The 26,474-nt window shown below is 38.9% G+C and overlaps 3 protein-coding genes across 3 annotated transcripts; all 3 read right to left on the reverse strand.

Moving 5' to 3' along the window:
* Nucleotides 1–1,529: 1,529 nt before the first annotated feature.
* Nucleotides 1,530–14,552, reverse strand: LOC149098517 (uncharacterized). The gene is made up of 8 exons (XM_089277829.1): nt 14,223–14,552; nt 13,373–13,493; nt 5,611–5,778; nt 5,310–5,368; nt 5,156–5,202; nt 3,874–3,977; nt 3,302–3,364; nt 1,530–1,692 (listed from the first exon to the last, which is right to left on the reverse strand). Exons 1-8 carry the CDS (start codon nt 14,535–14,537, stop codon nt 1,589–1,591), a joined length of 981 nt encoding a protein of 326 aa, XP_089133955.1. The 5' UTR covers nt 14,538–14,552; the 3' UTR covers nt 1,530–1,588.
* Nucleotides 9,318–10,617, reverse strand: LOC149098518 (uncharacterized). Its single transcript, XM_089278408.1, has one exon. The coding sequence runs from the start codon at nt 10,495–10,497 to the stop codon at nt 9,475–9,477; it is 1,023 nt and encodes a 340-aa protein (XP_089134534.1). The 5' UTR covers nt 10,498–10,617; the 3' UTR covers nt 9,318–9,474.
* A 3,793-nt stretch (nt 14,553–18,345) lies between the features above and the next one.
* LOC149098519 (uncharacterized) lies at nt 18,346–25,315 on the reverse strand. Its single transcript, XM_089278136.1, has 8 exons — nt 24,998–25,315; nt 24,496–24,616; nt 23,958–24,125; nt 23,640–23,689; nt 23,493–23,539; nt 22,551–22,654; nt 22,041–22,097; nt 18,346–18,572 (listed from the first exon to the last, which is right to left on the reverse strand). Exons 1-8 carry the CDS (start codon nt 25,313–25,315, stop codon nt 18,469–18,471), a joined length of 969 nt encoding a protein of 322 aa, XP_089134262.1. The 3' UTR covers nt 18,346–18,468.
* Nucleotides 25,316–26,474: the final 1,159 nt, after the last annotated feature.

Raw genomic sequence — 26,474 nt, forward strand, 5'->3', positions numbered from 1 at the left:
TTTCGCATTGTAAAACTTCACTATGCTTATGTTGAAGAAACACAGATGATGTTAGTAGCCTTTTTTGCGTTCGTGAAATTTGTTGCAGCATCTCAGCACAAACGATAACGAAAGAAAACTTTGTCAAGATTTGTTGACAATTGAAAAAAACACCGAGTCGTACTTTAAAGTGCACGAGCTGCACTATGCAAATGAGCTAATTGTACGCGTCAGACTTTCCTTTCAAAAACTTTTGCAAACTCACCAAACAAGCGGAAACAATAAGAAACCATCAAAACAGGTTTTCGTTATGATTAACCATTGTCTGAGAAACTCACAAATTAACTCGATACTAGAGTAGAGAGTTTTCTTGCTATATTCTTAAGTCAGAACAAACGCAAAAACATACGCGTAAGCTTACAACTAGCGCGAGCAGATCTTATTATTCATTCCAGCGCGAGATTGAAGTCTTGTTTTCGACCCAGGAAAAACCCACCTTTTCCATTAGCTCAGAGCATAAAACTACATATAAGCGCCCTAGTTCGTATTCCCTGTCTTATTCCCTGCCATCGCTGTGAAAAATACGCAAGATAATCTCTCAAATCTCACCATTTGATCACGCGACGTGACAACATCCACGCGAGAGCCCCCGACATGTGCGTGGATCCGCGCCGGATATATGACGTCAGGATGGCGCAATTTGTTCTAAAAATAGAAAAATTGTCCCATATCATAGGTGCGCGCAGATCCCAAGACTTACGGTCTCCGTCCCCGATTATGGCTCCTGCTCTTAGACATTTGCGAGCTTAAAATGACCGTAGATAAGTGTCATTCACTAAGGATATAAATTCGTGTTTGGTTTGCGTCTACGTACATGTTAACTAATCAAATGCGTTTTTATAGCTGCATCTTTGATAACTATATTGAGCTAATAGCCAGACCAGTACATGTACGTACCTATGCATGTTGGGATAAATGCTTTAAAATTCTCTTGAACTCAAAAAAGCGCAGTAGTTCCCCACTATTAGCTTTATTAAGTTTTAAGGTCTATAGAATTTTTAGCGATACTGACAAAAGAACAAATTACGTCTTATTTTTTGGTACCTATTGGAGCAACAGTAACAACAAAACATTTCCAAATTGTTTATCGTGTCATTCTCTGACTGTTTTCAAGGCCCCGCCGCTCGATTTTACCTCAACTTCTGTCCTGGTGATAACAGAGCACTAGCTACGCATATTTTAGCACTAACGTGGCTCTCGGCACTACCCCCACCTCAGTGTTCCCTCCTGATGGAAGCTTCTTCTATCTGGCAACTAATTAGACTGCTATGGTTGCGTAGGTCTCCAGCGACTGCACAATGCACTTTGATGAATTCGTGCTGGTAATTTGTGAGTGTAGAAATTAAATAACAGAATATGACTAAGTGAGGGGATAATTTGAGACTTTTCGCCGAATGTTATTATCTATATATAGTAAGACTGATACTGAAATCAAGGAAACTTGTTGGCCAATCCTTGAGTAATATTGCTTCCTGCTTTATTTATTCTTTTGCAAGAAACTTTGTCAGACTTGCTTTGGTAGACACATCCATTCCATATACTGGTTCAGTTACTTGACATACACCATCCCATCACTGTTATAAAATATTCCACGGCTATCATGGGGAGGGTAACCGGGACATGGATAAGCGTACAGGGCTCGTCTTCCAACCTCTGGTTGAGAAAAAATTGATGTACAATGAGAGAGTTAATGCACAGCTAAAGAATAGCAACGAATAAAGTCATGAAAAGTTTCAGCCCTACAACTAACCAACTATCGTACAAGGGGGAAGGAGTAGAGAGAAGATATCATTCCCCACCCCCCCCCCCCCCAACCCCACAGAGGTTTTTTTTTTTTTTTTTTTAAGAGTTGTAAAAGGAGGATTGCTTTTCTCTATGATGCTGAAAGTTACAGTGGCTGTTCATTTCTCCCTTGCCAAAAAATTCTAGTGCATTTCAACAGCTTTTCTACGTTGAGCTATATTTACCGGTAGAGCCAAATTCCAAGTTAATCTTTTAAATAAAGCTATGGAGATGGAGCTTCTACTTGGGGTTAAATGAAAGAAACGCTCTGTGTCTAAAAATATTTCAAAACGTCTATTCGAACTACAGTCTTTGACCTTAAAATCGTAAAAAGACGCTAAAAAATAACCCAGAATACAGTTATGATAAATACATGCAATGGAATAAAATAGATATGATGGAAATAAATGTAAGAACTTTTGCTTTCAATGAATGCTGTACCGTAGAATTCCGAAAGTAACGGCCCCCGTTACTTTCGGAAAAAGGCCTTAAGCCAGTTAGTACTGTTGCGCGAATCGGAAGAATAATGGTCGCATTATATCGCAATGTAACTGATTAACCTTCAGTATATCATTTGATTCTCCTACTAGACAAATACAGTTTATAAATCATAGTTTCAAGAAAAATTCAGTCAAGTTCGAAATAAACAGATAAAAGCACAGATAGCTCTTCAAGTCAATGTTTTGTAGTCCTGCATGCAGTCAGACTGTTCCATCCGCATGACCCGTGGTTGAGAACAGAGACTTTCTCTCTCGCTGACTTTTTTAAAGGGCCTCTAGTTTCGGGGAGACCGTTACTTTCGAGATTCAACATGAAGGGAAAAAATTTAACGTTACGTTCGGGGAGCCGTTATTTTCGAAGGTGATGAGGGGCAGTTGGGTGTTGGGTGCAGGCAGTTACTTTATGAATTCTACGGTATAGCAATGGGAGTGGGCAAAAAATTCTTGTCCGCGTTGACGGTCTTCATTATGTGGATTTCAAGAACTTTCTGATTGCCTCTTTCAATAATCAAGGAGTTTTCAAAGTAATCGATGACATTTTCAGGAGAGCATGCATGGTTCGTATGTTAAGACCGACCATTTTTTTGTCCGAAAGAGAGGTGGCACGTGGTCGAAATATTGACTATCGTGATATTTCGCCCAGAGATAGCCAGTGATGAATTTATAAACGTGATATATGTATTCTTTTGTTCAGATCTGTTTTACTATCCAGAAGCTCCATTTTTATCTTAATGACGCCGATGTGCTGATTGACTGCACATATTGTTTAATTGGCATCATGCGCGTAAACATTAGATATCTCTCTTATCGTGGATCGGTATCTTGGATTCAGTTTTCCTTCTTTTATATTTCTAATTAAAACACAGTCAATTAAAATTGATTTCTTTAGTATTGGCACTGAAACATGATATTTTAAATTCATGTGATGACTAATTGTCTTTTCAATGATCCAGTTTGGCAAGTTACATGGATTTACTCACTGTAGCCAGACGACTCCCAAAAGTGTTGGTCACCGCACTCCCCATCATCATGTCCATCGAATACTGAAATAAGAAGTCAATTAATTCACACAGATCCTTTCCGAAAAAAATGAATTGAATTTCAGTGAGGCCAATATATCTACGCTCAAAAGAGGTGTTGTTGGTGTTAATTGCGTTAACTTAAAAGACGGGCCATCAGGCGCGATGCCATCTAAACTGCGGTCTTCCAGGTACTTCTCTTTGTTTCTGAGTCGTAACAGTTTGAAATAATCAGATTTAGATGTTCACACACCTTACTACACAGAATCGCAATGACAGTGTGTGTCATTGCCAAAGTGCCCTGGCTCAAGAATAAAACACGTGGGCAACGACCAGGGTTCCGACAGAGTTGACTGCACCTGCACTCATTAGACCAGACCGCCTGCCAGACCTAGAGCCTATCTTAAACACTTGTACGAATAGCTGTCGTTCGATTTTTTTATCACCTTTTAAGGACGGTCAAACCGTCCTGATATTCCTATAAATAACACACAGCATTGAACAGTAGATGATAAATGATCATTCCTGCTTGCCTCTGTGGCATCCCTTCATAATGCGATATCCCACATTAGTAGTAGTACAGTTGTTAGTCTCCCACACTAACGGAAAAGAATTGGAAACGATGATGCGTGGACAACTAGAATAAATGAAAAAAGTATTTTTCAGAAACAGGGATACAAATGAAAATGTTTCAAAAGCCATGTTAATTTGTTGTTTAGATTAAAGGCGTATGGTCTACAACAGTCGGTTTAAGCTCTTGACTAAAGTTTTCAGAATTTTCAAACTGACTCAGTAGACTCTGGGATAATAAGGATTTAAGAAATCCACGACGGCAACTTCGGTAAACAAAAGACTTGATGAGCAGGACAATGGCTGTGCACGTGCGTTATGATTCTTGGGACAGCTCTTTGCCGTCCTCTGTAAAACAACATCGTGAGATGACGAACTTCTTCGTAGCTTCTTGTCGTTACGAACGTTGGCTTAGGACGTAGCTTCTTCAAACGTAACAAAGCGCAGACCAGATCGTGATCGCTGATCGAACTCTGTATGACTTCAGCCTTTTGAACTTGATTCACATGTGAGCCAAGGATAACATCCAGCAATAATTTTGAAGACTCTGTAATGCGCGTGGGAGCGTCAATCAACTTAGATAAATTATAAGAGCGGTAAAAATCAACAAGTTCTCGTGCGTCCTGGCTGTCACCGTTCAAAAGGTTGTAGTTGAGGTCTCCCAAGATGTAAATGGAAGAGTTCAGCGATGATATTGAAATAAAGTTTAAAATAAGATCTGTGTCGAAGCATGATAACGGAGTGTTTGGAGGCCCATAGGTGGTGCAAATAACGATGGACTTAAGGCTCCTAATTTGTATTTTTAGCCAAAGTTGGTAGAGCAAACTTCTAACGGATTTTTTAGGATGTAATTGATATGGTGATGAGTAGTTTTTTTTTTTTTTAATTATTTTTTAATATCGTAAATAATTTAAATAACTATGTATATTATTACTTTATAATTATTATTGTTCCTGAAAAGCCTCATTGGGGAGGTTTAATAAAGTATTCATTCATTCATTCATTCATTCATTCATTCATTCATTCTGCGTTCTCTGGAGTTCGCGAGGACGATGACGACTAATTTGTTAAATTTCTAAAATTCATGTTTCGAATTGTTTTAGGCTGTTTTTCAGAATTAGTTTTGTGATAGTTTTGGCGGTGATAAACAAAGTCTGAAGTGACTTTGGAGTAACGCGACATTCGAAAATAGTGCAACCCATATATATCACAAAAATGCGAGACAGCCATATAAAACTGACTTACTCTCCCCAGCCACATGAAGAGTTAAAATCTCCTGGTCCACTTGGAATCTTAAAAAAAAAAAGGCAACAAAGGACTGTAAATTATAAATAAAAACTTCAAAAGTCAAATTTTTCCTAAAACAAAAACGATGCAGCTTATATCTACCATTTCGTACCTTATAAAATATAGTGTCATTATTGTTATTAGTCCTGAACACATCGACTCTAAACGTTCCTAGGAGAATAGAACGTAGCTGTAAATATTCTTGAAAGAAAAATTAAAATGTATGAAAAAGTATATTATAAACCCATTTCAGCAAAGAAATGAAAAGAGAATATCCTTGTTGCTTCCTGGCAACAATTGATTTCTTTCTGATGCTCTAAATTTCAGACGTATTTGGATAATTGATGATTGCTAGTTGCTCTCCTTCAGATTTAACACAATTATCGTTTTCTCGCCTTGCAATCCGGCCTTACCCTCGGTGTGTGCCAATTTTCCTATGTCCTCGTCGCTTAGTTTCCGGCCTGTAATGTTATTATCAGCCAAAGGCACACACAGTATTGAGTTAAGGCAGTTGTTGGCATTTCTCTGAAGATGATCGTTATTCTCGGAACTGATGCTCACAGCCAAAGTCCAGCCGCCACCTGGCAATTAAAAAAGATCAAAGTTAGTGGGGGAGCTCATTTTTTTCTCTCCTCTATGCCTTGCAAAACTCCTACGGATTACAAGACACCTTCTGGTTTTGCTGTTAGCTTGCGGTACTGTTTGTTTCTTACGGATATTTGGTACAAACACCATGTAACATAGACCCTTAGGCGAGATAGAATGATCTAATCTCTTGCCCTAGGTTATAAAAAGTGACAGGATGGAGACGGCATCTCTCCATGCGGGATTTTGGATCAGGACATTTCATCTTTGGAAAAATAAAACCTTCGACAAAATGATAAAAAGCCAAAATACATGCGGGGGGACATTGTTAAGATGCTCGTAATGTATTACCGGGAAGTTTTAACAATAAGCCCTACCTCCCAGAAATGAAACCCTCCTCCAAAAATGTCAGAAGATTTTTTTTTTTTAAATTAACTTCAGCTACACTAGAAATAATAATACGAAAATAAAACGCTACCCTTTTCCATGCCTCAACAGACACATGTACGTTATCTCTAGGAGGTAGAAAAGCTTTCCTCGTGATTTGTAATGGAAAAGACATCGAAAGATTCTCAAAAATTGTACATCTACCACGTAGAAAAACAGAAAAAGATCGGAGTGATGCATAACTAGAAAGACACTAGTCACACTGTCGAAACATCTTTCCCTTCTCTCCTCGTGGAGAATGGGGCCATCAATCCGCCTCCTCCAAACAATTCGGTCCTTTACCTCCACCTCTGCCTCCCTCTTGAATCCGAGATATTCTCTCTCCTTGTTGATCGTTCTTCGCCACGTCTCTCTTGGCCTTCCTCTTCGACGTTTGCCTTCGGTTGCCATGTTAGTGCTTTCTAGGTAATTTGGTAAGAAGACATTCTCAGAATATGGCCCAGCCATTTTCATATCCTAGTTCTTATTTGTTCATCGATTGTCGTCGTCCCTGATCTTTCTCTAATCTATTCATTTCTGACCTCAATCGGCCGGTAAACTTTCAGGATTTCCTTCGAGTATTTGTGCTGGAAAACGTAAATCTTGGATTCGTCCTCTTTTGTCGTTGTCCTTGTCTGCCAACCATCGAGTACAACGGCGACAACATTGGTTTTAAAGATCATGATCTTTGTCTTCCGACTAGGAATGCTACATTCCATACCTTGTTTAGCTTCTTAAACGCCATTCTTGCTTTCCCCAGTCGCGCTCTTATATCGTTAGCTGTACCTCCTTGCTTATCAAATTTGGCACCAAGATATACTAAGCTGTCCACATCATCCACTTTACTCTTCTCGACGGTTAGTGGATCCAGTCTGCCGGGGTTGTACTCCAAAACTTTGATTTTCTCTACATTGATCTTTAGACCTACTTTTCTCCCGACTTGGTGCCATCTAGCTGTTTCAGTTTCTCTTCTCCATCTACTAGACAAAAGTGCCAAGTCATCGACAAAATCAAGATCGTCAAGGGTTGTTGTCATTTTACATCTGATTCCATTCCTCTACGGTTCTCTTCATAACCTAGTCAATGACAATGGTGAATAAGAAGCTGGGCATACCACAGCCTTGTTTTATTCCTGAAAACACCTCAAACCACTCGGGATGACTGGTCTTATCTATCACGGCAGTTCTCAACACGTCGACTAACTTGATTGGGATTTCGTAGCTCTTCAACAAGCGCCATAGTGTCTCTCTATGAACACTCTCAAATGCCTTCTAAAAATCCACAAAACATAAATAGAGGCATGAATTCCAACTCAATGACCCGCTCGACAATATTATATTGCGCAGCACGATTATCTGTTCAATGGTACCTGAGCCGCTTCTATATTCGGCTGGCTCGGCTCTCACCTTCTGATCGACCTCTTCTCGTATTCTTGAAATGATCACTCTCCACCTTTTCTTTATGTCAACCTTCCTTGTTAGTAACCTACCTTCTTTATCTTTCAAAATTATGATGTTCTGTTACGAAGCTCAGGTGCTACGCATTATATTACATGTAAATAGACGTGGAAACCTCAGAACTTTAACTTTAATTCATCCAGTTGTTAATCCAAACATCCACGAGCATTGTGATAAGCTTGGTTCATTTCGATCAACCCAATTTAAGCAATTCAGGTTCAGCTAGTCCAGATTTTCTACAGACATTTAAGTGAACTAAGTAAATACGGGAACCAAAAGAGTGAAATTTTGCAAATGTGACCCATACCGACTGTTTCGTGCCAAGTATAAATGTCCAAAGCTCTTCCATAACAACAACATGGCGGATCGAAAAATCAAAGACAACCCACATGCTTCATAACACGTGATACAAAGACGACACGTCATACACAGGCCCGCGCAACGTGCGCAATGGTAGCTACATGTTCTTTGGATTTTCATTACACAGCTTCTTCTCGCAATCATAAACTCCTTTTATGTTTTCTAGGTTTCGGCTACTTTCTTCCTCTTTGGCAATTTCATTGGCCCACTTTTCTCGGGGATCTCTTGGCCAGCTTGCGTATTACTCCCGGTATTCGTACTGCAACCACTTTGTCAGTCTTTCTTGATTTTGCATCATTGATCTTTTTGAGTTTCTTCCTTTCATCTATTTCCTTACAGCTGTCCATACTCATCCAGGGTTTGTTATTCTTCTTCCTGTTGCCTAATACCTTTTTAACAGTTGTGATATAAGCTCTTTTGACGTCGTTCCAACATCGTTCTATGATATTGCCGTTTCCGTTGTCCGGCAACTAAACCTGTTTCTAAGCTTTAGGACGAAGTCTTTGCTGATCTCCGGATTCTTCAATTTGTTAAAGTGCACCTAACCCCCAAAATTTTTTTCCGTTAAAACGAATCTACTTGTTATTTGAAATAGTTCTGCGAAAAAATTTTTGGATTCCGTTAAATCCTCGATTTTCTGTGCCCCGACGAAATCTCGAAAATAGCTTCAAAACACCGCCATTTTGTTTCACGACCGAGTTTGAGGAGAATGGGTTCAGCGGCTCTTGTGACGTCTACCCAGGAAGGTTGGACGTCTCACGTCCTCTCATTTCCTTTAGGACGGTGTAATACACATTCGAAAAGTGCGCAGAAATGCCTTCCAGAAGTGCTATCGACTGCTGCAGCAATATCCCAGATCCAAAAAAAGATATACTGTACAATTTACTGACGATGATCGGCTAATGGTGCAATAAAGACTTAAACGATGGTTGATTTTGTCGAACCGAAACAAGCGAACTGAATCTGTGAGAACCTTGAAGAACTCTCACTGAACCTTGTTCCGCAGACTTTCGAACGCTATTTTCAAAAATTTTCTGCTTAAAGCTAACCAGCAATTTGTAGAAATACTACCGACAACCTTTATCTTCCAATCCCGCAGTATTTATAACATAACCGGCAAAGTTGTGTGATCCGATCATGATCAAGAAGCGTTATACTGATATGTAAATAGATCGCAACTGTACGCCGCCAACCAACACTTATTTCTCTTTCGATGTAGATGAAAATCGAAGATTAATCCATTAGAATTACATGATAACAATATTGGAATAAAACCGCTCTCTAGTTAAAAATATATTGAAAACATAAGCTTTCGGCTATCAGTCTATAGCCTTTCACGAATGAAAAATGTGGCGCGCAAGCGAAAATATATACGAATGGGGTGCGAAAAATTGAGAATAAAAACAAGCGTGAAAAAAGCTAGAAGATAAAAATGTAAATGAGGCCTGATTACAATAAAATCGAGTATTGCCTAGGCAACGGTTTTGAGTTGTTTTCCGCGTCGACGGTTTTTGCTGTGTGCCAAGATTCTAGTGTTTTCCGAACGCGGTAATTGCCTTTGTCAATGACACAAGCATTGTCGAAATCAATGGAGTGATTGTTTTGCCACGCATGGTTGGCAACATTAGAGCCATTTGAATAGTTCTTCAAGTTTCGTTGATGTTCCTTTTTTCGGGTTTGGAAGCATCTTCCGGTTTCTCCTATGTAATTCCAAGGGCAGTCTTTACATGGAATTTTGTAAACAATATTACATTGAAAATCTGAGGGTTGTCTGAACTTTGGTGACGGGAATTCTTGTTGAAGGGTTTTAAGTGGTTTGTTGACAACTCGGATATCATTTTTGCGGAGTAATCTTGTGAGGGGCTCGGTTAGGCCGCTGATGTAAGGGAGACATGCAAAACCCTGGTACATATTAGATGGATCAGCCCATTTGAAGAACATAGAAACCAGTTCTTCTGGTGAAGGAACTGTAGATGGGGGTGGCTTCTTATTGAGAATGTTAGAAATAACAGCCGGTGGGTAACCATTAGCTTCTAACGCGGCCCTAACATGATTGGTTTCACGTGTTTTTCCTTCAAAGCTGCTAGGGAGGTTGGATGCCCGGAACAAGAGGGTCGAGGCCATGCTGATTTTGTGTTCTTTTGCATGATGGGAAGAGAAATCCAAATAACGGTCAGTATGGGTTGGCTTCCGAAATATATCAATAAAGGCAACTCCATTTCTTCTGGAAACCAAGATGTCTAAGAAGGCAATTTGGCCGTTGTTTTCAAGTTCGATTGTGAAAGAAATTTTGGGATCACAGGCGTTAAGAGTATCGTGGAAGGAAGAAACGGCGTCCTTCTTGATAATCACAAAGCTGTCGTCAACATATCGTTTCCAAACCCTTGGTGGGACTGGTGAGGTACTGATAGCGAAATCCTCGATCACTTCCATACAGAGGTTAGCAACAATGGGGCTAACTGGACTGCCCATTGCACAGCCGTGGATCTGTTTGTATATGCAGTTATTATAGACAAAATAATTGTTTGAAAGAGTGAAATCCAGTAGAGAAATGATGTCATCTGTGCTGAGAATTGGCAAAATCAGCACGACCTCGACCCTCTTGTTCCGGGCATCCAACCTCCCTAGCAGCTTTGAAGGAAAAACACGTGAAACCAATCATGTTAGGGCCGCGTTAGAAGCTAATGGTTACCCACCGGCTGTTATTTCTAACATTCTCAATAAGAAGCCACCCCCATCTACAGTTCCTTCACCAGAAGAACTGGTTTCTATGTTCTTCAAATGGGCTGATCCATCTAATATGTACCAGGGTTTTGCATGTCTCCCTTACATCAGCGGCCTAACCGAGCCCCTCACAAGATTACTCCGCAAAAATGATATCCGAGTTGTCAACAAACCACTTAAAACCCTTCAACAAGAATTCCCGTCACCAAAGTTCAGACAACCCTCAGATTTTCAATGTAATATTGTTTACAAAATTCCATGTAAAGACTGCCCTTGGAATTACATAGGAGAAACCGGAAGATGCTTCCAAACCCGAAAAAAGGAACATCAACGAAACTTGAAGAACTATTCAAATGGCTCTAATGTTGCCAACCATGCGTGGCAAAACAATCACTCCATTGATTTCGACAATGCTTGTGTCATTGACAAAGGCAATTACCGCGTTCGGAAAACACTAGAATCTTGGCACACAGCAAAAACCGTCGACGCGGAAAACAACTCAAAACCGTTGCCTAGGCAATACTCGATTTTATTGTAATCAGGCCTCATTTACATTTTTATCTTCTAGCTTTTTTCACGCTTGTTTTTATTCTCAATTTTTCGCACCCCATTCGTATATACTTTCGCTTACGCGCCACATTTTTCATTCGTGAAAGGCTATAGACTGATAGCCGAAAGCTTATGTTTTCAATATATTTTTAACCAGAGAGCGTTTTTATTCCAATATGTCTTATCCTGGTTACAGTTCTATTTTTACTGATAACAAAATTGTTAGACTCACAGAGTTTTTCGAATGTTTGGAAATCAGCAGTGCGACAAAGATTCTGTGCAATAGCGTCAAAAATATGACCGCGTAACATTATCTGCGGACCGCTTAGGGAACACATCCTTTTCGCTTATCCGACGAATTTCACTGCAAACTTTGAGAATAATTTACATTGGTTATTTGGAGTTACGACTTAAAACGTGTGACAATGTGAAATCGGTAATTGTATGAAATGTTTCCTTCCGCCTTGCTTCCCGCAGCTTCAAAAATACAGGTCTAAACAATACGATTTTCAATCGATCGAAGCCAACGTTTTGGAGGTCATCAAGTCTCGAAAACTGCAACACGTACGTCGCTCTTATAAACATGAAGCATTGAACTGAAAGTAAAACACAAACTGGATTTAACAGAACAATCACACCTTGACAAAATACATTCTCGCTAAGGACAAATGTAAACGGGCTATAAACACGCGTGGGAATCTTAGGTTTAGTTGACGAAATTATCATCCAAAGCAATCCTTGAGTTTTCTTTCCTGCGTTTCGTTTGCCTGCCCTCCACTTCGTATCTAGCTTTCCATTCCTAATATACAAGCAGCTCGTCCGAAAGAAGTCTTCCCCTTCGTCGCTTGAAATATTGTAAATTGCTCTCAAAGCTCTAAGGAGTGAGTTCACAGTTGTCGAACTTGCTCGATCGAAGTTTATTTCGGAGTCTTCCGAATCGAAACTTAGCTCTGACTCCAGTGACGAAAAAGAAATGATTCTGAGACAAAACTTGGACGTTTTAGTCCCAAAATACATCGGAACGATTAGTTTTGTATTCCATTTTCTCGAGCAAATACAGAGAGTTGACTGAGGCGCTATTGTGTTTGGTTCCTGGGTAGACGTCATCAGGTACCGCCGCCCCAGACTCCCTAAAACGCGGTCGTGAAACCTTCAAGCGCGACTTTGAAAGGGCATAGAAAACCGAGGATTCAACCAAATTCAAAATTTTTTTCGCCCAAATGCTTCAAATCAAGTCTAGATTCGTTTTAGCGAAAAAAAATTTGGGGGCTAGGTGCACTTTAACATCGATCGTATCTCTTCGTTGTATCCTTTTGTCTGACTACTCTGCAAAGCTTGAGCTTGATTGTGGCAAGGACATGGTCGTGATCACGTCCTGCATCAGCGCCTTTTTATGTTGTGGTGTCCGTCATGGAGCGTTATACTTGCCATCAGGAGATACCCAAGTATACTCGTGTATATGCCTGTGTGCAAAAAATTGATGTTATTGCAATGTCGTTCATGGCACAGAAGTTGATAAACCGTTCTACATTATCGTTCCTAAGCCCTCTTTAGCGGATTTTTTCCAGCAGCTTCTTCCATAGTCTCCTCTACTTGACCAACATCGGCGTTCCACTCACCCATCCCAGTCATCAGATCTTGTTTTGGGACATACTCCAACGCGGATTGTAACTGATCGTAAAAGTCATCGTATGCGATCCGATTCAGCATCCTTAGTAGAGGCATAAACTTGGACGATTGCTGAAGTTAAATGATGTGAGTTAAATCTTGTTGCTGTGATGCGGTCACAAACTGGGCTCCGTTCGATCAGGCTTCTATCTTGTAGAATAGTTACATATAAGCATTGTGGAAGATTGCAAAGAAGGATTGGGTACGGCAAAATTAAAAAGTTTAGACATTTTTCAGGATACGTACTCGCGAAGTACTTCGCATTCACTTTTTGCCATAGCCCCCTGTCACGGGTAATGGGACGAGGATTATCTTTTTAAGGACACGTATCAAAACATATAAAGAGTGCGAAGTTTTCGACAGCTTACACTTTGGACCTGGAATTAATGTGATAGCTTGTACTCACCATAATTCCTCATATCACAATAAACTTGGACATCTCTATTCTCAAAATTTACCCAGTAATAACCACTTTCAATCTGAGGAAATTCTTGGAGTATATCCGCGCAAGACTTGAAACCACCACTCTAGAGAACAAAGAGAGACCGTATCTAGAGAAGAGGTAATTATTTTGGGCGTGTAATGCTGTAGGATTCATGTTCTTTTTTTTTTTTCCGTGAGGTAAAACTAAATGTTATCATTATCCGATCTACTTTTTTTCCCTTCCTTTTCAATGGTCGAGAGCCCACCACGTGACCTGCAAATAACTGCCTTCAAATAATTGAGTGATCTGAAAAAAGAAAATTTACTGATCTAATGATAAAATAGTATTAAACTCAGTTATCGTAAAATATTGGGATTTGTCAGTGCCTTGCAGATCAAATTAATAATAACTGATCAGCTATCCGCTGAAAAATCAAAATATTTTGCTCAAGCTCGACCAATAATTGTTCATTACTGTTTTATTTAATTGCCTCTTGGGGCTTACCAGAGACGTAAATTAAGTCAACATATAATATAAGAAGTTCTTTTTAATTTTTTCTTTTTTTTTTTTTTTTTTTTTTTTTTCGATTTCTATTCCATACTATTCTAAAAGAATTATTTATCAGTCAGTTCAGTGCCCAAAACAAAACACGCAAAATAAAATATGTAAGGTGTAAATGTGCAAACGCGATTGCCTTCTGTAATGAATTTCAGGTACATTTATTTATCATTTAATCAGTAGTATTGTACTCTTAGCATTTTAAAGTTATCTGCGTTTCAGCTGCCTTGAGAATTCTGTTATCAAGACAAAACAAAAACCTATAACATCCCACCTTTCTGTGTTTTTCACTTGTGTCCATGTACACGGATCCTTCTTGTGGTCCATAATCTTCAGGGTGAGTATATCGATCTGCATCGTTCAAGTCACATGACTTATCGCTCAGACGGAAGTTCAAACTTTTGCAGCGGAATTCATTTCGACACGTCATAACGCACTCAGAGAGACTGGAGGAAATTCTGGTTGAAATCACGTGACTAGACAAGTTATCACCATACACTGAGTATGTTGAGGCAGTGCAGTGTTCCAGTGCAGCGTGAAGCTTTGCACTGCTTAAAATGACGAGGATGCTAAAGTAATGTTGCAGCATGCTATTGAATACCCTAAAATAAACATATTAGTTTAGAAGCAGGAACTTTATTTTTAGTTTCTTCACCAAAAAAGGCTTGTAGTTGCCGAAAATGTGCTAAAAGAACTGAAAGTCAAATCAAAGTTGAAAGTCCGTCACAAAACGTTAGAGACTGAGACATGTTTCTAATTAGACTGCGAAAGGTCTCTCTTTAATTAACTAGGAGTTTCGTGAGGAGACAAACGCAAGCAAACAGGAAGAGGCACACTGCGACCGGCGAAACCGCTAACCTCGAGTAGTGCGGGCGTCGGAATACAAGCGAAAAGAGAATCTCTCTTTTCACTCGTCTTCAGGTGCCCGTGCTACTCGCAGCTCGCCCTCCTCTATTTCTTTTTGGTGTTCTTCCCCGAAGATTTTCGAGCAAACGAGAGACTGCTCGCGGTCTAGTTTCCGCATGGAATCAAGAAATCAAGAGAGTTCTCCTCATAATTTAGAACCACTTTTTGTTATTTGTTTAATGCTGATATGAAACACACCTGCATAAGCATTTCTACCAAGCGCCCTGATAAAATAGGGAAGCGGATTTAACTTTGCGGGAGAGCAATAATTGTTGTGTAAAGCAAATAGAATGTCTTTTCTGTGGACTTAAGTTAAAACGTACTGTGAATCAACGAGAGCACCATTGGTTATACTATTCGCTTTGAACATTTCAACGTGCAAAACATTGAAATACCTAGCAAGGGTTAAATAACTCTCCTAATTAAATAGATGTAAAAATAAAATAGAAAACAACTCCTTTTTCTCCTCATTTCTTCGCTCAAATATATATGGGATGTCAAAAAACTGTGCAGGTGTCCCTTCAATGAATAAATTATATTTTAAAAATGATTTTCTTGCAGCTATTCACCTTCAGATTTTAAGGTTTCTATAATAATCATTCGCAATGTAAATTCATCTCGTTTTGTGCACAGACTATATTGTCTATTATCCTTATCTTAGGCAGGGTTACTCTATATTTTTGTTTTCTCGTTTACGTCTTACTCATGCACTGTTAAACAACAAATAAAAAACCGAAAACGAATTTGAATCATCTACATGTGTGATCAATTGATTTTCAATTCTCTACTTCTGTAGGGTGATTGGAGGCGCGTTAGTGTCTGTTAGAGTCTTTTTGACTGCCTTAAATTGCAATGATTCGGTGTTTCGTAGAATCTAACACATTGAATATAAACATGCATGGGGTATCACTTATAAAAGTACGTTTTATTGCTTTATCTTACCCAGTGCAGCGCTTGGTAAGGCGCAGAGCAAGCTGTCCAAATCTGAGGAAAATTGATGACCAGACTTTTACAAAAGCCACGAGACTATCGAGCCAGTGATCTGTTAAGGGTGAAGACTGATAAGGCAACGTTTACTGAAACAACTTCAACAACAGCAACAACTACGACTTACTGCCCATTGACGCCAGCGCACACAATCCACTCCTCTGAACGTAAAATCGTCATTAAACGCCTTAAGGCAGCTGGTCCTTATTAATAACAAGAACTGACTCTCAGAAACATCATTCTGTCGTAGACAGATAAGTTTCGTACAAGAAGACTTTGTTATGGATCATAACGAAACTGATACACACCTTGATTTTTTTTTTCCCTTGAGCTCTCTGCGTGAGTTCCTGTAAACAACTGAACTCGCCGGTTTTCTGGACGTTAATTAAATTATATAAACAAAAGAAAATTTTGAAAGCGATATGGCATCTATGCAGAAACATAGCAAGTCCAAAATATTAAAAAGACCTAATTACAGCTCTTGGATCTCTTCCATCTTACTGTTAAAATAAAAATAATGAATGGAACTTCTCCCCTCAAATGGATTTGAAATTACAAAAACTTGACTTAATTTAAGTCATTGCGGCTTTTGAAAGATTGCAAACTCTTGGGAAAATCTTTATTAGATAAACCGCTAAGAAATTCTCTAAAAAGTAGCCTGTGCAGCGATAAATATTTCACATATTATCGCAAGGTTATAACCATCGAAAGTAGCATGTTTTTTTTTTTTTATTTGAACAACCAAACTACTTTATTCAAGATATCAAAAACTCTAACGGGAACGTCATGTCGTTCGATGAGTTTCAAAGCAAATTCTACGTCAAGACAAACTGTTTACCAGTTGATGGCAGCTGGTCTCTCAGTTTCTAAATAGAGCTTAGTAGATTACCCGAATACATAGGGTTTGTATTCATTGCACGCATATTGTCCCTCACGCATCCCGGAGTAAATCACTTCAGACTTTTAGCCGACATGAGCGCAATCATTACTGTGAACATTTTAGCGAAAGCTGCATTGTTATACACACTGGTATAAAGCAGTGGAAATCGCTGATAAATTTCCCTGTGATTTTGCAGATTGAAAAAAGCAAACTTACGTAATCGATATAGATCCCAAAAACAACAATTTAAGAAAGTTATCAGAAACTTTTACTTCTTTTTCTTCTTTTTTTTTTAGAGCATAAGTAATAAGTGTAGGACTTCTTTGTCAAGCAAAAAACGAAAATTAACAATTTAGTATATTTTTGGTACAAGAGTTTGGATGCTCGCGGCCAAGGCAGACAACAATTAAAAATGGGGCAAACTTACTTACGAGGAAAGAGCTTCAACACGAATTCGCCATTTCCACATCTCCCTTATACACCTTGTTTGCCCCCCAAAATTTTTCATAAGCATCGTCTTCAGTTTCCCTTGGGTCGACTCTAATACCCAGGAGAAATGGGAAACAAAGGTTATGCAGAATTACCTTTTGCCTCTCTGTTGAGACGAGTCTTCGTGCAAAACAATCCATGTGAAAATGTTCCGCCTACGGGTTCATTTCACGTAAATCAAACTCGTTTTCATATGAAAGGTTTTGCACAAAAACTCCTTTTGAACAAAGGCACAAGGTAAATTGAAAGTGGCCTATTTATGATGTTGGAGTGGGTCTGAACAGAGAGAGTGGCTACCCGACCCGTGATATGAGACCACTTTCAAAGCATCACCGTTGTGGCAACAGGATGTTGCTACAATAAGATGTTGAGTTAAAAATCGTTCAGAGGATCATACTATACGATCGTACAGTGGCGGATCTAGGAGTTAGGCCCAGGGGACCCCCCTCCCCCCTTATATTTTGGGTGAAAAACAGAAACATCACAGAAGGAAGAAACAACGGCAGGGCAAACCAAAAAAAAAAAAAAAAAAAGACAGGCTCACTGGATACTGAGTATATATTGCGTTAAAATCGTGTTTGTCAACATTGCCTCAAGGAGTCAAGGGTTGGCAATATGAACTTAGCCAACAGGCTCTCGAAAGAAACAAGAACCCCGGGGGTATGCTCCCTGTAATGGACTATACGGGGAGGCTTCGCCCGAAAGGGGTACCTCCTCCAGACTTCAGGAATATAAAAGGTAGGGATTTCACAAGTTCAGGTTTATGAAAAGGTAGGGAAACCTCTCATTTAATTAGGGCCCTTAATAAAAATATTTCGAACAGACGCATTTTATAGCTGTATCATTTCATTTATTAGGCACCGCTTGCAAATGAAAAGAAGACTTCCTTTTTTGGCGATTTATTCACAATACGGGCCAGTTATGAAAGTATGTGAAGGGGGTACCATATTTCAATTAAAGGTATACGAAAGGGAGTACCTTTTCCGTCAAATTGTATACAAAAAGGTACGGGGATAGACACCGGGGTGGAGCCTCCCAGTATAGAACTTTGTACAGTACCCCCGGGAACGGAACTCGCGTAGTCTGGACGCAAACAGCTACAATGATAGCAACAAATATATAACGGGCTCACACGGGTTTTCATCGACTTTTAATGGATGTTCTTTTAATGCCATATAATTCACTTATGGGTTATCATTCTCTCTGAATTGGCCCTATTCTGTTAAGTGGTCGATGTCATACATAAACGTTGATCCAGTTACTTCACATAAAGCATTCCATCACTACTGTAGTAGAGTCCAAGACTATCATGTTGAGGATCCTCAGGACATGGATAACCATACAAGGCTCGCTTTCCTGACTCTGGTTGGATTGAGAAAAAAGTTTGAGATGCAGGCAGTCAGTACCTTTTTGGAGTTGCGCAAAAAAAGTGAAGTATTCATTTCCTTCAACCATACTCCTTAGTATGAAAACAACGCGTGAAACAAGTTGAAATATTTTACGTTATAATCCAAGAAATATTTTTGCTCGCGCGTGATTGGTCTAAAGGTGCCACGTGACTGAATATACCCCAGCTCAAACTGGGGAATATCCGAGTGATATTCCCCAATTTTCAAAACTGCGGGTGTTGTGAAAAATATTTGAAGAATAATAAACACAATAGCCACCATTTGGCGCGAAAAATATGCTCGGATATCTTTTACATGTCATTTGTTAAAGGTATGAGGCGATATTACATAATAAATTGTTTTAGTATTTATTAAATCCATTTTGAAATCACTGGTTATCCTTGCAATCTGATTGGCTCTCAGTGGTGCGATTTACTCGCGAATCGCACTATTTTTTGCTCTAAATCGCATCTTTTTCTCAGCCAATGAGAATGGGACATTAAAACAAAACAACCAATCAGATTTCAAGATTAGTTCAAAGTAATCAATAAAATTTCAGGAAAGTGAAAGGCAAAAACCCATTGTGTAGACAATTTTGCAACTACATGTACTATTGCCAAAACTTTGTTGTTATCGTTGTTTTTCCAAAAAAATTGACGAATTTAATTAATTACAGTTTCTGAATGACGATTATGAGCTCCCTCAGGCTGAAGACGTACTTTAATGGGAGTTTCCAGCTTTCAGCGTCCATCTTGACGCATATTTTGGCGATTTTTCTTTAACATCTGCTCAAGATCCGTATGATACCGAGTCCAGTAAAACATAAACAAACGAAAACCACACAACAACAAATTCAGAGCCATCTCAAGTAGGTAGATGTTTCCAGGTTTCCGGTAGTTTCAAACGAAGCAACAAAAGAGCTCAACTCGGTCGCTGTGAATAAACGTAGTCAAAATACGCCCCGCTCCACAACAGTGAATGAATGAACGTCTTACGAAGCTGGTGCAAGTCCCGCCATCCTGGAAATATCTTGAAACAAATGGCGCCGCAAGAACTTGACAAGGTCCCGAGTATTGAGTCCTTCGCCGAGGTCACAAAAAGAAATGGAGATGATAACGAGCTGCACTCTCTTAAAATCATGCCATTAAACGGTATGAAGGAAAAAAAACCTACCATCCACTGGGCATCGTGCACTCGAGGGAGTTTCACAACTCAAAAGAAATCCATCGCAGAATTACGCAGGAGGCACATTCAAATTCCTTCTCCAAAGACAATGAAAAGTCTCAGCCTCAACCACACAAGAAAGAGAGGCCTTCCATCATTGATTCAGGCGACGAGAATTGAACTTTTATACCTGAAGTAGACTATATTCGTTCAGACTTCAAAACTGCTTGTTTCTTTGCCATGCTCGGATGAGTTTTCTTCACATGACATCGTTTTGCGTACTAAATGAGACGTAAAGGCGTTTCCGGTTCCGCTTTTTCTTTTTAACAAACCCGGCTACTGGAACAATACACCAAAAAGCTAAAATTAAGGCGATAAAATTGTGTGATTTCAAAATGGATCTAACAAATTGGCAATTGAACTGAGTGGAGTGCAATTTTGGCCTGAAATCATACTTGTGATTTCAAATCGAACCCGCGCTGCGCGCTAGTTCGATTTTGAAATCACGCGTATGATTTCAGACCAAATTGCACTCCACTCAGTTCAATTACCATCATTTACACACTCAGTGATCTTGGTGTTTCAAGCAATAAGATTGGTTCGCTATGAGTGAATAATGCGTAATCCAATCAAAAACAAAATGGCTGGCGTAAACTTGGGTTTCGCTAATGTTTCTCGATCTGAAATCTTGCGAATACGAGAAGACATTGTTCCAGAAAATACAAAGAAGGTTATGAAAATTTTGGCCTGAAAGTTTTCAAATGATAGAAAAGACTTACCGACGTTAGACTTTCGAGCGGTTTCAGGATATGTCCTTGGCAATCACAGACTTCATCAACCTAATCAAACACAACTGCCAAGTCGCTCTTCACCCGACATTGGCAGAAATTAATACCGCAGGGTTCATTGGCAGAAGCATCAAGTGCTATTCAACGAAGAGCCTCTACGTCCTTGTGCAAGAAAACATAGAGTTTTCTCCAAAGTCCTGCGTACACAGTATAATTTCAGGTTGATCCTTCGTCAACTGCTCGATTTTCATTTCAAGTGAAAAAGAAAACTTTGATTGAACGGTGAATTTTTTTGCAAGCAGACTTTCAATTAAGATTGCCGTATTTGAATGGTGTTAAAACACAATTTTGCGAGAATGTGACGAGGATTTTCTTGAAGGTTAACTAGATTTGTCATGTTGGAAAATTCTGTGAATAGTTTCGCGCATGCTTCGTGCCGTTTGCACGTCTTCCACGCATGAATTGAGAGGTCAATTAAATCGACTTTTAATGACTTCCTTTTCGTCTGTTGTTGAGATTACTTCGTATGTATATACTTAAAAAAATTATTCTTTTCAATTTCGGTGAATATCGGTAGAATGTTTACCTCGCTCAGTAAATATTCTGCCACTATTTCCTCGATTTCAAAGAATAATTGTTAAATATAGCTGAAATTTGACTCTAACAGCGAGCACCCTCATTGGCTTATCGAGGTTACATGACATCGAACAACAAATCTGTTTCACTTCAAAAGTTAGATGCCAATGTTGACCGTCGCAGATTTGTTTTCACATCTGGCCATCTTCTAATAATTGTCAGGCTATATAACTAATCACCTAACGACTGGTGCCGAGTGACACAGTTAATTTTGCTTCCCTTGGATGACAGTGTGAATCTCGAGGAACAAAACGAACTATTTCCCCCGGGGCAGAGGGGGACTCTCTTGTTTGGGCTCTGTAGGTATGTGCGTCTCCAAAAGCTATGATTTTTCATAAATAGTAGATATGTTTGCACTCTAGTATTGAATGGGTATGTTTTTTTGTTTTTTTTTTTAATGAAGAAGCTACTGTTTCATCATTATCATTCTAAAAGACCATCAACGAAAGTCCTTCACAAATTACGTTTACGGCAACTGTATCAGGTCATAAATAGAGTATCGAATTTTTGGACAGGTCATAAATAGAGTAGGGAAAAACGCAGATTTTGGTCATAAATAGGGTAAAGTTTTTGGGAAGCGAGCCGCACACGCCACCCAATTTTTCTTGGAGTACCCCCCGGGCTGTTTCTTTACGTATACAGGAATTAATTGGCCACCGGTTTCCCTTCTTGGTAGTTAACCCTGACGCTTTTTAACGTTTTAACCCTCTGGCAAAACCGAAGCTTACCTGGACATTTTATAGTTGCCTGATTTCTGCGTTTACATTTTAAGAGCCTGATATCAATAATTAGACCGCCCTTGTGCAGTCAATGATAGTAATATTCGGTCACTACCCTATGCTAATCATACTTACTGTAGCCAGATGACTGCCACTGATTGCCACACTCCCTATCATCATGTCCGTCAAATACTGTGAGACATAAAAAATATACACGAATTGACTTTTTTTTTAACTTTTACTTGCGCTTTGGAATAGGGGCGCTTATCAAAAAAGGCACTCAATTGGAAGCGTTTATTAGAAAGGGGGCTCTTATTGGAAGGACAGCGCTTAATCAGATCATTACGGCATGAACTTACCATGCTTCCAAAGGAAAGATAGATCAAAACACTGATAACCTTTAAATTTATTATATTCAGCGGCATATCATGGCACGCCATGAAGCCATAGAATTTACAATGAGTAAAAATTAACTTTTTTCGTTTGTGGTCCAAGGTACTCCACAAACCATTACTAAACTCAAAATATTTCAGAATATTTTTTTCCAATAACTTGGTTGATAGTGTCATTCCATATAATGTAAAATCCCTGAGTTTATTCATGTGTTTAGTTTTATTTTGATGAAAAACGATATATTCTCCTTACCACTATGACAAAAATTCATAAGACGATATCCCACATCAATAGTGGTACAAGGGTTGGTCTCCCATTGATACGGAAAACTTTGGGAAGTGATGATTCTTGGACAGCTGAAATGGATACAAAATGTGTGTAAACCAGGAATCAACAGATGTGGTAATATGTTTTAAAACTGTGGTATGGAACTTAAAATTAGAGATTGTGGTCTGTTACACACTGTAAGGTTCCTCAAGGATGTCGACTAAAAGCGCCATGCCACGCCTCGCCACAACACACTACGTACGCCACGCTCCTCTGCACTGCGCTGCTCTTCTCTACGCTGCCCTACCTACGCTAGACTGCACTAAACTAAACTAAACTAAACTAAACTAAACTAAACTAAACTAAACTAAACTAAACTAAACTAAACTAAACTACACCGCACTACACTATACATTGTTCGTAATAAATATCAATTATAAAAATATTGTACAGCGCTAATTCCACTAATTGCCCATGACGCTTTGCATTAAAAATTAATAAAAACTAATAGAATGGGGAAAAAATAATAATAATAGGAATAAAAACTTAGCTAAATTTCTAAGATATTGAAACATCTATCATCTAAAAATTAAAGGAATTAAAAAGCTTGCTTAAAAAGAAGGGTTTTCAAATATCTTTTAAAAATGTCTATTGAAGCACTAGATCTTAGTTCCAGTGGGACCGAGTTTCATAGTCTTGGAGTCGCCACAGCAAATGTTCTCTCGCCATATGTCTTTAATCTCGCTTTTGGGACCGCCAGAAGGTGTCGAGAAAACGATCTTAGTGTCCGTTGAGAGCGGGCGTGATAATTAACTAAGTCAATGATGTATAGCAAGGCGCTGTTTCCATAAGAGCTTTTGTTCACAACCTCAATTTCCTACGCATTAATGCAACTGAATCTGGATCTAAAACAAACAAGTCACTTACTCTCCTCTGGCACATGAAGAGTTGAAATCTTTTGGTCCACTCGGTATCTTAAATTAACAATAACGAAGAAATCTGATATATGACGTTTTCTAAAACAGTTCCTTAAAACAAAAGCGAAAGAACAATAGCACTTAACTAAATACGTACCTTATAAAAGGCAATGACTTGAGAGTTCAACACATGGACTCTAAATGTTCCTAGACAATATAAATATTTGAGGTTTACAGTGCATATGAGATATTAAGTCTAATCTGTCAAGACCCCTCGGGAAATTGATTGCTTAGTTATGTTTGGGAAGCAGCTAGTATTCTGTGAAAAGAAGAATTTTGGAATACGAAATTAAATATAGTTTCTTTTCTTTTCTTTTTCACCCCTTTCCGCTTGTAGTGAAGCGCTTTTACTCTTGGTTGCTTTGTTGGTTTAGATATTGTTCAGTCTCTCACAGTGGAAGCCATGTTACTCTACCTTCGCTTTGTGCCAGTTTATGAATATCCTCGTCGCTAAGTTTCCTGTTTGTAACATTATTATCCGCAAAAGGTACACACAGTATTGAGTTAAGGCAATTGTTGGCATTTCTTTGAAGATGATCGTTATTCTTGGAACTGATACTCTCAGCCAACGTCCAGCCGCCGCCTAAATATTTCAAGAAAATTGAACCATTATGGCAAGTATCAGTTTTTTGATTTATTGACTACATAATTCTTTTGTCTGCGAGCGTTTTTACTTATAATATCATTTCCAAAGGCACTGGTTTTAAACATTCAAACATCATGGTATTTTCAGCTCTTGGAGCAGATATTTTAAAGTTGTAATAGAGTTTGAGGGAGAAGGATCTAACAAAAGAAAATTGGAGGTCGATCCACGCAGAGGTATAGCGACGGCCACCAGCACCATTACTGTGCATTGTATTTCTTAGTGCGCGCTCTCGTGACGTCATACGATAATTGCGCACGCAGGATATGTCCTTAGGTTCACTCTGGTAAATGATGGTTTTTGTACATACCATAATTATCCATATCGCAGTAAACTTGTGCATCTCTATTCCCAATTTTTAGCCAGTAATAGCCACTTGCGGCCTGAGGTAGTATTTGGTGAATGTCTGCGTAAGACTTGAAACCACCCTTCTACAGGAAAAAAAAAGTAAAGATTTCACCTGGACCAACGTCTACAAAAATATTTTGTCAAAAATGTAAAACTTCTCTTATTACATTCCATCTTTTTCATTGGTATTACCATTATTTATAACTTTGTTCTGTGCAAGGACATCATTTCATATACCATATCAAACTTTGAGTTAAGTTTGTGAGTAAACGATAAGTCACGTTTTACTTCTTTTATTGACTTTTTTATTGCTTGAGGGAAAGGGGGATCTAATATTCGTAAAACAGAGGTTAGGAGCTAGCCAATTAGCCAGATTTTTGACCACGAAAGGATAAAATTGTCCTTTCTTCTCTCCCTTATTTCTATTATGATCGCGAGTCAAAACGTTTGTCTAGCAGACTGACCTTTCTGTGTTTTTCAGAAGTATCCATGTACACGGATGCTTCCCTCCGTTCATAATCCTCTGGGTGTGTGTGCCTGTCTGCACCGTTCAAGTCACATGACTTATCACTCAACTGGAAGTTCAAACTTTTACACTGCAGCTGGTATGAACACAACATTACGCATTCCGCAAGACTGGAGGACTTCACTGTTGAAATCACATGGCCAGCTAAATAATAACCATTCGCAGATTTCGTTTGTTCCTTGCAGTTTTTCAAGCCTTCGTCTAACTCCGCGGAATTTACGATGACCAGAATACCAAAATAGTACTTTGGCAACATGAGTTCACGTATCCTAAAAGAAAACTGTTATCTTACAGGTAGATGTCTTTATGTTTAGCAAGTGAAAGTATATTTATCGTCGGCTCAGTGAAGTCACGTTCAACAGTCACTGCTTAAGCAAGGAGTAACTAGCAATTTTTGGAGGCATGTAAAAATAATTGCCAAAAACGGTACTCTTTCCTCGGTCGCGGCAAGCTAGGATGAGATCAGAAACAACTAACCTTGGTTTAAAGAAACCTTAGATATGTCGAACATAGAAATACTTCTTTTGTAATGTTCCTTTATCTTGTAATTCTCCTTGAACTTGTCGTGTCTGAGTTTTTATAACACTAACAACTCTTATAATTTTAAGGCGCTGAAGCAATGAACTTCAACTTTGCAACTGTTTCTTAAATTTCTCACGAAGCAACTTGTTTTGCAAATTTGCAATTTTCCTGTTTTTAAATGGCATTTTTGTAAACTTTCTTGCAGTAAATTTCATCAGATAACCTTAGCTCTTTTATCGGTATTGATTATCTCGTCATAGTCATTCTAGTAGTTTAATTTTCGGACCTTTGTAAAAGTCATGAAATCCAAGATGGCGGCTCGAAAATGAAAGTTTATTGGAAATAATGACATCGTTTCTAAGTCATGAGACGTCATCAGTCCTCGTAATGAACTTCAAACATTTGGCAACTTACGATAATTGACTTCAATGACTTCAATGCTCTAGGAGTTACAGAGTGATGTTCACATAAGCAAAACAGCACGGTCTGTATAGGGTTCCTGGGTTTTCCAATCTTCTGTGAAAAAATGAAGGATCCTCAAGATGATATTAGGTTAACCTGTCTTGATCGATCAAAGTATTATTTCCCTTTAGGGGAAAAAACAATATCAAAAGTGTGTACTCTGACTCCTTGTCAAATACGTGATTTATTGATTCTAGAACAAAACAATGTCGCAACTGTACATTTACCGCATTTCTTTTTGAGATATAATAATTTATCCCCAAGTAGGATTATCGACGAAGATAGCTACAGAGGCTCCAACTTTGTCAGTTTGATAGTTTTGGGCGTTATTATTATTTTTTTGGGGGGGGGGGGGGGAGGGGGATATAAAGTACTTTATTGGTTTCCTGCACTACTGGTAATTACAACAACTATCACATATAAACAGTAGT

This window comes from Orbicella faveolata, unplaced genomic scaffold (genome assembly GCF_042242905.1).
Source record: "Orbicella faveolata isolate gen_17 unplaced genomic scaffold, um_ofav_v1 contig_46, whole genome shotgun sequence".
Taxonomy (NCBI): Eukaryota; Metazoa; Cnidaria; class Anthozoa; order Scleractinia; family Merulinidae; genus Orbicella; species Orbicella faveolata.